Source organism: Hydra vulgaris, chromosome 09 (assembly GCF_038396675.1).
Source record: "Hydra vulgaris chromosome 09, alternate assembly HydraT2T_AEP".
Classification (NCBI taxonomy): domain Eukaryota; kingdom Metazoa; phylum Cnidaria; class Hydrozoa; order Anthoathecata; family Hydridae; genus Hydra; species Hydra vulgaris.
Window position 1 is genome coordinate 15,413,273 of NC_088928.1, and position 13,543 is coordinate 15,426,815.

Below are 13,543 nucleotides of genomic sequence, written 5' to 3' on the forward strand. Positions count from 1 at the left end.
TTTCTTCATCTTGTTTTCCTGATTCATATAATTTGCAATCCTTTAAGTCGTCTGTCAATCATTATTTTCCTCTACAATTTTTATCTTTTCTCTTCCAGTAACTTCCAACTCTAATTAGTGGTTGTTTGAAGCCTTGTTGGAATCAAAGATGTTTAAAAAAAAAATGTTGAAGATTCTAATGCTACTCCATTTTGTGTTATAAGAAAAAGTTCTCCTATCATCTCCTATCACATCACAATTCAGAATAAGCTCTATACACTGAATGTAACCTTTGCTTTTTATAAATAAAATTTTTAAAAGGTTAATAAAATGATATTAATCATATAATTCTTACAATAAACATTGAACATTGATTTAAGTAGTTTTAAAGTTTTTCCTAAACTGAGTATGTTGTGAAAGCTCATGCCATGATTTACAAAGACTACAGCAAGCAAGTAAGTCCTAATTAATATATATATATATATATATATATATATATATATATATATATATATATATATATATATATATATAAATATATATATATATATAAATATATATATATATATATATATATATATATATATATATATATATATATATATATGTATATATAAATAGGAAATCTTGTGGCCTAAGAATAGCGGGCTTTGGCGTTAGACAAAACCTTTTTACAATGGTTTCTGGCAATAGTAAAAAGACATCTGTTTTCTGGAGAATTGTTTTGCTGATAGATATGGAAATAATGGTTTTGATTGGAAATTGCAGCAGCACAATGTGAGAAAAACCATGGAGAAGAGTGAAACTTGACTTGGAATCGTTGAGAGGGAATAAAAGATTCCATGCCAGCCTGAATCCAAGAAGTTATGTACGAAGCACATTTATCAGCAGGAAGACAAAAGATTCCTATGCAAGGGCCATCATGAAGAAAATCACAGAAAGAGTCCCAGTCAGCTTTAAGGTAGTTGTAAGAGGTACAATGATAGGGGGATTCTGATGATGAAGAAGGAGATTTTTTGTGAAGAAGGTGATGATTTTTTGTGTTTTATAGTTTTTCGTACTTTAGTCATTTTTAAATTTATATTATTTATATAAATTTATATTATGTATTTAAGTTTTGAATATTTGATAAGTGTTTCTATCATTGTTTAGATGATTTAGAATTTCTAGAACTTTAAATATTTTAGTTGTAGAATTTTTTTTAGATGCTTTAAAAATAAAAATAAATTATAATCAGTGTAATTAAAATAAGTTGTATTTTATTAAAATTACTTGTATTTTATTAAAATGTGTTGTATTTTATTAAAATTAATTGTATTTTATTAAAACTACTTGTATTTTATTAAAATTTGTTGTATTTTATTAAAATTAATTGTATTTTATTAAAACTAGTTGTACTTTATTGAAAAATATTGTAATGTTAGCATTATTTTTGTTGATGTTTTACGTATCTGATTGACATGCTCCCTTAAAAAATATTAAGATTTAGTTTTTGACAACATTTTTTTGCTTGTTTTTTTTTATTTTTTTTAGTTATTAACTTTTTATTTATCTATAACTACTATCATAGTTTTATTTCTCTTGTTGTTGTTTTTTTAGATTTATCATATAAACTATTAATATATTATAGAAAAACAAAATTGGTAATGTATGCTAATTTAGAAATTTTTGAGGAAGAAAAAATTTAACCTAAAATAAAGATAAAGTTTTAAAGTCTAAAAATAGAGATGAAGTACAGAAAAATCATGGCTGACTTGGTAAGTGCAGTGAGTGCAGGCGGTGAGATCTGTTGCAAGGACACGCCACTGACGAGTGGCGTTAGTACAGGTCTCGGGCTCTCCGAAACGTCATTGGTGATCGCAGTGCATTCCTGAGGAGGAGGATCACCATTATTCACTACTTAATTCTTATTCGTTACCATGGCACCAACATTTTTTTACCTTTTTGTTGGCCTATTTTTTTACCTCTTGTACCCATATTTTTACGCCTTAGTAGCTTTTGAATATATATTCATTTTTTACACGATATTTTATATTCTGCTGATGCACAGATAGTAGTCAGTGTACAATTTTTTATACTGAATATTAATTATACATATTATATAAATAATATTTTCGCACATATACATCAGCACTATAGTGTAGTGGTTAGTGCGCTGCGTCATGATCAGGAGATTCAGAGTTCGAACCTCGTGAGCACATATGAGTTATTTTTACTTTTTTTCTTTTTATTTTGCCCGTACCATTATTGATTACCAACTTTTTATTTACTTATTTTATTATTTTATATTGTATGACATTTTTAGTCATGGCAGTCATCATTACACCTAGGGATTTACACATACTTGTTCACTCATAGACCATTGTTTTATCAATTGCTTAGGACGACTAGAGGATGAGTTATTGTCCACCCTCTACTTGTAGCCCGCTAGTTTTATTCCCCCTACAAAATTGTCTGTACATTCATTCATGATTCTTACCCAATGACATCATCTACAATCTACTTTTATATTCACATCTCCCAGGTCTACGTAACCGGACCGCTCCGTTGGTCACTTTTTGCGATCATTGTATCGCATAAACATAAAAATCATGGCTGACTTGGTAGCCCTGGGAAGTTTTTGGAAAAACATATTTAACAAAAAGTTATGGAAAATTTAACAAAAGAAGAGTACTGCATGACTTTCTTAACAGTTGGAATTTTGTAAGTAGTAAGTTCACACTCAATACCATAAACAGGACAAGTCAGCTGTGTTCCTGTAACAGTTATAGTTGCTACAGAAATCAAAATATTCTTAATTTTCTAAATATAAAGTTTTTTTCAGTTTGCAAAACAGAAATCTAGAAATAGATTTAAATTTAATGAACCAAATAAAGATTTTTTGGAATATATATGGATATGGGTAATCTTTATAATATTGATAATATAATAATTTTTATATACTAATAGAACATTAATTCTTATATAGTAATAAATAGTAAATTTTTCTACAATTTATTTTAAGATAAATAAATAGTAATAATTTTGATAATTGCAAGTTATAACCACTACAAATTATATATTATTAAATAGTAAATTACATTTACATATTATTAACTTAATAACCTAATTTAAAAGCCTAAAAATGTCTAAAATAAATAAAATAACACTAATTTAAAAAAGAGATAGTTAAAATCACTACAATAGAAAGGCACATAATTAGAAAAATAGTTAGAAATTACATTTTAATTACTTAATAGATAATTAATAAGTGGTTTCCAGTCATGAATAGTTTCCGCTCACTGAATAGATAACTAGAAAGTCGTTTCCACCCATAGTTTAACTTTGCAAAAACATTAAAAAACTTATGATCAAATTAATAATTAAATAACAATAAACATAAAAATGCATATTATAAGTCTTCCAGTAGAAAAAGAAAGCTAAAAAAACTTGATTACAATTCTATTTTCCTTATATCATTCAATGGTAACAATTTATCACAATTCAAAATAAAAATTTAATTAGCTTATATCGTCCAAGAGCAAGCACTTACACTATTCAAAGTCGAATTTTATAATCAAATTACTTAGTAATTAAATAATGCTAAAAAGCATAAAATTACACAAATGTGGTGATTAAAGGCGGCAAAAAAAGACATTAGAAAAGTCAAAAACTTTTGATTTTTTAATGTCTTTTTTTAGCAACAAAATATAACTATTTAAAGTCAAGTCTTTTTTAAGGATCTACCCTAATACCCTAATACTATATCAAAATAAATATATATTTTGGACTAAATGCATTTCAGACCCGGTAAAATACGGGTCTTGGTAAATATATTCTACACTGATCATTTCTATACATATACCTTAATTCAATAAAAAAACTATTAACTGGAAAAACTATACATTTTGTCTACATTTTAAAGTTTTAAATAAAAAAATAATTTATAACATAACTTTAAAAATTTTTAAACGCCTTGGTAGTCGTTAGCATAGCAAACCGCTATGTAGCATAGCAAACCGCTATGTAGTGGTAGAAAATAAAAACCTGTTAAATCTTTGTTTTGAATTAATAATTAATGTTCAATAATTCATAACTTCTTTTTGTAAAATTGTAAACTTCTATAAAAAATACAGACTTATAAATTTTTTTCTTTATTAAGTTTCTAATAAGTTTTTAAATTTTTTTACAAACCATCACATTAGGAACCTCACCCAGTTATTTAAAGTTAGAAGAAAATAAAAATTGAAATGCTAAATCTTTTTGTTGACTGTGTTGAGTGTGTTGAGTAACTAATTACCTGACCACATAAATAACTTAAGTACCTCTATAATAAAGTATGCAAAAAAATTTCTACTGCTGTTTTGAAGTTTATTGCAATTTTAAGCTTTTTAAAAACTTTCTCTCTTTTGTTTGTTATAGTATATTATATCTTTATATATCAACAATAGAACTTCAAAAATGTTTCAATTTGTATTTTAGAAAATTGGAAAAGATTTAAAAAAATTAATTTGCAAGTGACAGGATTTGAAGACTCACATTGTACTTCGCAAGCAAGCTAACCACTTTGGCCACTAAGTCACACTAAACTGTTTTTATAAAACAGTTCACTAAACAACACTATTTAAAAAACAGAAGACAGAATAACTTTATAAAACAGCAAATAAATGTTTTAAATCAAAATTAAGGAGGTTTAGCCTCAATGCAAATTTTAAATAAAAGTAAATCTTTATAAAAGTAAAAATATCTATTAAACTTCAAAAATGTTTTATTTTTTATTTTAAAAAGTTAGAAAGTATTTTAAATAATTTTAAAAAATTAAAAAAAAAAACTATGGCATTTCACTTTAGGATGCTGCGATTTAACCACTTCGACCATTTAGGCAAATTGTTTAATGAAAATTTTAAAACTAGGTAACAAACAAAAGCCTATATAAAACGGCAAATAAATGTTATAAATCAAAATTAGGGAAATGTTGCCACAATTTAACTTTTAAGTAAAAATTTTAAAAAAGTATGTTCTAACATCACATAATTTGAAGTTTGCATAAGTTAGGTATTGCATAGACATTTTTTCATTTTCTGATACAAAAAGTACTGCAACTCTTCTTGCTATTAACCTGGATGTAATGACTGCCATGACTTCCGTGTCAAACATGGAAGTCATTGGAGCCCTCTAGCTTCTGGTTCAATTTTTATGTAAAAGCCAAAGAAGCCATAACCTTCTTGATTTGTGCACTTAATAGTGAAACCTTTGCTAGAAATGAGTATCGCAAGTATATTCTTATTACTAAATTCTCATTATTCAAGCAAAGTATATTCTTATTTGGCGAAGTTATTCAGAACTTTAAATTCCTGCATGATTTGCAGCCCGGTGCAATGCATGAGGCAAGATTCATGGATACATTTTATATTTTAACAATTTAGATGACTAAAGTTACACACTAGATATTAACAGCGAACAAGGAAAAAAAGTATAATGATGCCAGCTTCTTCATTACTGTTTTGTATATTGAATGGTTCATAAAAATTAGAATAGCAGCCTCTGCTCTGAGATGTAACTTGAAGACATTAAAAGACTCTTATGAGCTGAAAATTTTTTTTTGCTCTAGCAACTATAAAGATCTTGGATATGGTTTGTTAAAAAGCATATAAGGCCACACTATTTAAACGCCAATGTATTTAGATGATTAACTAGTTGTTCTTGCATTATCACAAAGGTAGAAATGATAGAAGATTTGCTTATCAATATTAAGCTAGAGATATTCAGATGTGATTTGCCCACCAAAGTCCTTAATTTTAATAGTAATATGACACTTCATAACTTTATTGGTCCAGAATCCTTTTCGACATTGTTGGTGCTTCTGAGGAAGATGGTAATCAATGGATTAAGAGAAACTGGCTGCTGGGATGATTTGGAAAGCTACAGAAAGTTTGCTCAGTTCATGAAAATCATGCAATTAACAAAAAAAGTACAAAAAAATTATAATATCTGATATAGTGTCAATCTCTGCAACAATTATTTGTAATTGTTATTATGTAACCCGACACGGCATATTAAAAAAAAAAAAAATTTGACTTAATTTTATAGTGTATATTAAAATAAATGCGCATATGTTTAGTTTTTCTAAAAATCAACTAATAAAACCAAGAATTTAAAGGACATAAATGGTTTTTTGTTCATGATATCTGCCATCCTATTATTATTTTGTTCCTAATCCTATTTTGTCCATGATATCTGCCATCATATTGGCATATATATGAAAAATCTAATAAATCTAGAAAAAATTTGGGTTGTTGGGTTAAATATATTCAGTTATAGTTTCTCTGTTGTTGGGTTAAATATATTCAGTTATAGTTTCTCCAAATTTCCCTTAAGTGTTAATTTTTTTTTAAAAACGTTCTTCATATAGAAACGCTGGGGGAAAAAACGTTTACATTAATGTAAAAAAAATAGGTGTATTCTAGGAGAAAAAAAGCGCTGCATATATATATATATATATATATATATATATATATATATATATATATATATATATATATATATATATATATATATATATATATATATATATATAATGCAAGACCGGAATTATTTTTTTTTATTAATGGATAGACTGCCTGCCCCAAACAAACCCTCAGTCGATGTAGCAACACTCCCTTGCGAGTCAGGCTATTTGTCAGTCGATGTAGCAGCACTCACTTGCGGGTCAGGCTATTTGTCAGTCGATGTAGCAGCACTCCCTTGCGAGTCAGGCTATAAGATAGTCGATGTAGCAACACTCCGCGCATGATTTACAGTAAAAAAAAATAAAAATAAAAACATTTTATTAAAAAAAATAAAAATAAAAACATTATTTATATTGTTAAAAACATTCAGAATGTTTTCAAAACATTCTGGTCAATTAAATTTGCGTTTTTGTGGTTTTTTTAAAAAACGATTTATTTGTAATTAAATTAATGGTTTTTACTTTCGTCCAACACGCAAATGTTGGACGAAAGTCAAAAGTAATTAAAAGTGACGTATGTGTTGGCGTAAGAATCACTTTTTTCCTTCCGCTCTTCCCAAAGAGAACAAACTATAGATCTATATATATACATATATATATATATATATATATATATATATATATATATATATATATATATATATATATATATATATATGTATATATATATATATATATATATATATATATATATATATATATATATATATATATATATATATATATATATATATATATATATATATATAATTAATATATAAATGCTCCTACCATGTTAGGTTAGTTTATCTGTGATTTATTAAAAATTTGCACAAAAACAAAATAGTAGTTCATTAAATTTTCAGACATAAAACAAAAATCTAATCCTTTCTAAAAGCAATAATAATTTTTTGTTCTTATATTGCTTTTTATGTTTTTAAACAGAAAATATGACAGCCAAAATAATATTATCAAAATATAATTAAAAGTTAGAAAAGTATGCAGAAAATCAGCTTTATGACTCTTTTAATATATCTTTAAATAGCATTTTTAAACAGCATTTATTTAAAACAAAACAAAAAAAACAAAAAAAAAATTTTAAAAGAATTTTACCGAAGTAAAACAAGCTTTGATGGACTCATAACTTTAACAACAACCTAAAACAAAATATAAGTTTTCTCTTGAATGTAACATTTCTTTATTAATATCATTTTTCATTTTAATTTAATCTTTTAATATATACTTTTAAAGTAACCAACCACAGCATAGTGCCTAGAGTATTAGAATCTGTGAACTAGAGATGAAAGGTCAAGAGTTTAAATCTCAATCCAGATAATAAAAAAAATATGTTCAATAAACTATAAAAATAATATATTGTACTTAAACTACAAAATAATAATAAATAATGAGACTTTATAATAGTATACCATGAATAATACTATTGATACTATTGACTGAGTCTTAACCTCGTCTGCACTACACTGTATACTTTCAAAACTAATACCAATTTTAAAAATAATATATCAAGAAAAGATTAGACCTTTAATTTCAATTTAAAATATTTATAATTTTTTAAAATTATATTTAATTATATCTCCCCCAGGCTCCAGAGCCTGACTAGATTCAAAGACCCAATTTTTTTCTAATTTTATTCAAAACTCTCTCAAAACCTTACATATCTTTACCAGTAAAAATAAAAACAAAAAAATGAAGTCCTCAAAATTAGATTAAGTGAATATATTTACAATATTTTCATTTATTTTAAATATTAATAATTATTTTATCATCATCAATACATTTTAACATTAACGATTTATATTTTGAATGTTCTTTACTTGTAAAAATTCCATCTAGTTGAAATATAGTTGGATTAAAACTTGAAAGTTTTAAAAGAGTTTTCAATTTTTCTGTATATGGGGGAGGGAAATAAATTGGTCTTCAAAATTCAGTAGACTCTCGAGAAATGGGGGATACTAGACAGGTCAGATGAACTTTTCATGATATTGAATTAATAAGAAACAAAAAATTTTAAATCTATTTGTGAAAAAAATTCTCTTAAACACTTCTCCCATCTTCAAAAAAAAGTATTTTAGTTGCTTTCACACATTTTTTAAATCGCAAAACTATTTTACACTCATTTGAAACATTTTACTAACTTTTATACATTCCTTCAAAACTAAGTTAAATTTTTTAGTTTTCCAAATCATATTTAATTTAAAGTCATTTAATTAAAAAAAAAATACTTTAAACAATCTGTTTCTTTAACAAGAAAACTCAAACTTAAAAAAAACTCACAATTATATGCTTTTAAATGGTTTTATATGCTTTTTCTATTTTTTTATTTTTTTATTTATTTGATATTTTCTAAATTAAATAATTGATATCAAAAGATAATTTAAATAATCCAAAAGATAAAAGCTTATTGCAAGGCATACACAAATCACCATTTCGTACATAAAATGCAAGCAGCATAATGCTTCTTAACAAAGCCTCAAATCAATATTAACAACTAGCTGGACTCATAAAATACAGGTTATGGTAAGTCTGTTTTATACCAACCATATCTATACTTCTTTATAAGGCATAATCAAATCACTAAAACTCGATTTTCCCCTTAAACTCTTTGCCAAAAATCACTAAAACTCAATTTTTTCCCCCTATTTTTTTAGCAATTAAATGACATTGACTAGTTTATTGAGTAAATGAAACACACAGATATTTAAAACAACAAATAATTTTATTCAGATTAGGCCGAGTGAATAAAAAAAAGCAACTGCTCACAATCAATTGCTCAGAGCTAAAGTAAAAGCTATTTTAAAAATATTTTAGGTGATTAACATAAAAATGCTAAAAACATTGATTTAATATATAGAAAGTAAATTTCTGCTCACTAAATAATCATATGAAGCACCATGAACCACACAACAAAATTAAACAAAATTACTAATTGAAAACTTAAATTTAGTAAATTTTTAAGTAATGCTAATACTTTTTAAAGTAAAACAAAATAACTTTATTAATTCAAGTATAAATATAATTCTCTTTTAATTATATTTATATCTTTCAGATATAAATATAATTGAATTTCAAATCATGCATCAAATATATAACAGTATATCATATCTTAATGTATATTCCATGTAAATAATATAAAATCAAATAAGTGGAATGACAAGACATAGTCTTTCCCCAAAAAAAAAAAAGATTATAAAGAAAAAGTGGAAAAATGAGACTTGGTTAAGTAATAATAAATAGTTTTGTAAATGTAAATGAATTTTCTAGATAACACTATTTCTGGATTGTGATTTTCAAGATTAAAGAGTCATCCAAAAAAAAAAAGTCAAACAATGGGAGGGGGAAGAGGTTAGTGATTTTGTGATGATTTGTTACAGGGGGGGGGGGGGGGGGAGTATCCAATTTTGTGACACAGCAGATTTTTTTTAGTTTTAAATCTGGAGAAACCTCTCTGTTGATTAAAAGAGCTATGAGCAAAACATAAACCCTCAGTTGATGTATGTACACTATGTGGCTATTTATATCAGTTCATTAACACATTGCATGCAGGACATGTACTAGTAGGCTTTCTGATGATTTATGCTTGAGCGCGGGACACATACTAGTACATTTTCTAAAGGTTTTTACTTGAGCGCTTATCTTGTACTAGTATGGGTTAGTGTAATGACATGATTTATTTTTTTGGTTTTTCATTTGTATTTTAGTGTTTAAAAAAATTAATTTAAATTTAAAATTAACCTTTTATTCATCATTGCAAAGTGATAAAAAAATTATTTAATAATATTAATAATGATTTATTAATTGAAAATTTATAATAAAATAATTATTATTAAACAATAACTGTTATTACGCATAAAGCATATACTTTAAAATGAAACATAAAATATAAAAGAATAAGAAAAACCTCTTCCCAATTCCCGCATCTTCAATTTTACAAATCAAGTGATGCCCACAACACTACACTAAGTTATTGATTCTGGTAATATTAAAATTATATATTTATCATCAACCCAATATTCTCAGAGGTCATTTGTCTACTTAGTCACTGTTAATTTGTTCATAAACTACGTAAAGCTGCATTTATTTAAAAAAAAAAGAAATAGAAGATCATTTGCTCTTTAGCGCAGAGATTTTCATGGTTTAAGACCAATTTTAACTTTTGGTTTAATTTAAGACTCTGCAAAAGAAAACTTATGATCTTATTTGTTTTGCTGATTAATCTAAGCGCTACATAATTTATGGACAATCCTAATACAATTTTATATAGCCTTTGAAGATGACTTTAATAAAATGGTTAGAAAGAAATGATTTAATAATCTCAAAAACTTTCCCAGATATACCGTATGAAGCAAGCTTTTAGAGAAGACCAGCATGCCAAACTTTGTCAAAAGCTTTAGATATGTCAAGAGCAATAGCCTTAGCCTCACTACCTCCATCTAATGCACAACAAAATCTTTCAGTTACAGCAGTTAGCAAGTCAGCCATAGAGCGAGAGAAAAAAAAACCGTATTGTCTGACAGTAAGTTATTTGACTCAAGATGGCATGTTAGAAATCTATTGATCTAAGACTCAAAGACTTTGCTCATAACAGATAGAAGAAAGATTTGATAGGGTCAGAATTAGAGTTGCAACTCAAAAAAAACTAACACATTCTTTTTAAAATGAAAGCGTTTTTTTTTTTTTGCAAAAAAAACAAAGCACAAAAAAATTTTTATGGGTTTTTTTTTTGGTTTTTTTAGTATTCTTTAAAGGGATCCCAAAGTGTCGAGACAAGTTGTGTTCATTTTAAAGAAAATCATTTAAAAAAATGTTAGGGCAGAATTTTTTTAAGTAAAACAAAATAACAAATGTATACCAAGAAAAACATACTTTGTTGTTTTACTCGAAGCTCGCCGTCTCCATGTTAGCCAATCTCTCAAATCTTTAAAATATATGCCGCAATCTACAGACTTTATAATTTATTCAAGAGCATTAAATTCGAAAGAGTTTTAGTAAATGATGTCATTGTAGAATTTTGATAAGAAATCTGACAATTTTTTTTTTTAATCAAACTATAGATTTTTTTTTAAATTATTATTATACATTACTAAAGAATTTGTTTAATTACTTATTTTTATATAAAAGTTAAAAAAAAATTTAAAAAAAAATTTAAAAAAAATTTTTTTTTTCATCATAAATTACTGTAGAAATTCTTTAGTTATTTTATTACCTAAATTTTGCAAAGTTTGTATTAAAAATATGAATAAAATTCAGATATTTTAAGCTTGTCTATTGCTATAAATTATTTTTTGTGTTATGTTTATCGTTATTAAATGATTATTTTCCTTACTAAGATTCTGTTTAAAAAACTATTTTGTATTATTTAACACTACCGCAAGCCGGTAGTGACTGATTTTGGAGCAAGACCTAGACTTATGACTTGTAACCTTTAGCACTTGACCATGCAACTAAAAGCCCACAGGAAATACATGTGCTGCGTTTCAAGGTCTTGTTTTTGCCTTTCAGATAGTCAGAAATTTGAAAAGACATTTAATTTTAAAGTTTACAGAAGGTGTCGAAGCTATATATCTAGAAAAAAATTAAATAGGTGGTTTAAAAATCACATTAACTTCATTAATAATATAAACTGTATGTATGTATTATGGGCCATAATACATACATAGTCTTTTAGTAATTAATAATTACCATACACATATTAATATACTAATAATTAGTATATTAATATGTATTATGGGCCATAATACATATTAATATACTAATATTTACTAAAAGATGTATTAAATAATATTTTTAAATGAGTATGTATATCTAAGACTTAAGTGTAACAGCTTGAGATATTAGTAGTAGCATGCTTACGAAAACGTCTCGTTTTCGAATCCTATTGGGTAAAAAGCATTTTTCTTTAATTTTTTTTTATTTTCTTACTAATGAAAAAAAACAGAATCCAAATGTGGTATCTTGGAAAAATGGGTACAGCATCAAGATACCGGTAGATACCGCTACCATGGATACCGGTATCCAGTAACCGTAAAACACTACTTGACAAAGTTAAAAAATCTTGAGTAACCTTTGATTAAAAAAAACTTCTTTAAACTTAGTTCTAAAATAAAGCAGCATTAACACTGTAAAATTTAATTCGTAGAAGTGTTAAAGAATTTAGCTAAGTAATTAAAAACGTCTTTTTTTCATCTCGAAAAACATTCTTTTTATAGATTAAAGGATTTTTGTTTTGGACTTAACGTTTTATTTAATATTTATAAAGCAATGGTTTTAAGCACCTTGCATTTCTTATTGTTCAATGATGTGTGTTAAAAACTTGTTTAATAAAAAAGTTCATTTTTTTAGCTTTCTATTGATATATAGTTTATTATACTTTTAAAGAGATTTACTATTCCAATTTTAATTAGTTTTCAATGCTATGTCTTACAAATTTTATTCAAAAAAATGTGCGGTCGCAGCATAAAGATTTTCGTTAAAATGGCTGGTAGCAAAAGATTTAACCTTATGAAAGTTTAATTAACGGCATTTATTTGCTGTTAATTAAACTTTCATTCTTATTTAATCATGCAAGAATATATTTAATGAAATTTATTCTGTAAAACATGTATTGCTTATTTTATTTTAATTTTAAAATTAAACAATTATTGGTCAAAATAGCAAATAAGTGTAGTATTATCAATTTAATTTTAAAATTGAAATCGTTTAATGAAAACCTTTTTATTTTTTTAACCTTTTGATTTGTAATTTAAGAGACAGGTTTTAATAAAAAATACTTCCCAAAAACAACATAAATTGGAAATACTAAATATAATATTTTTTAACGCACCCTGCAACACATTGACAATTTTATTCACCATCTGTCTTGAATTATTGCCATAAAACATTAATTATTGCTTAATTTAATAAAAAGCTGTCTGTAAATTTGTTAAGTGTAAAATCTATATATATTTTCTAACTAAAAATTTAGGAATTCACTAAATATCTCTAATAAATGATGTTGTTTACCAAAATTATTTATTAATTAAAAATTTAAGAATTTGTAAAATTTCATTTCAATAGGAGAATAAAAACATCATAGTAATA

At 25.6% G+C, this 13,543-nt stretch overlaps 1 protein-coding gene across 1 annotated transcript in view; it reads right to left on the bottom strand.

Annotated features, from left to right (window-relative positions):
• LOC100212296 (G protein-coupled receptor 137Ba) overlaps positions 1 to 13,543 on the bottom strand; it is a 42,187-nt gene that overhangs the window by 24,758 nt on the left and 3,886 nt on the right. The window contains exon 2 of the mRNA XM_065804818.1: positions 7,559 to 7,602. Within this exon, the coding sequence (XP_065660890.1) occupies positions 7,559 to 7,602 (44 nt within the window). The remainder of the gene's footprint in view (positions 1 to 7,558; positions 7,603 to 13,543) is intronic.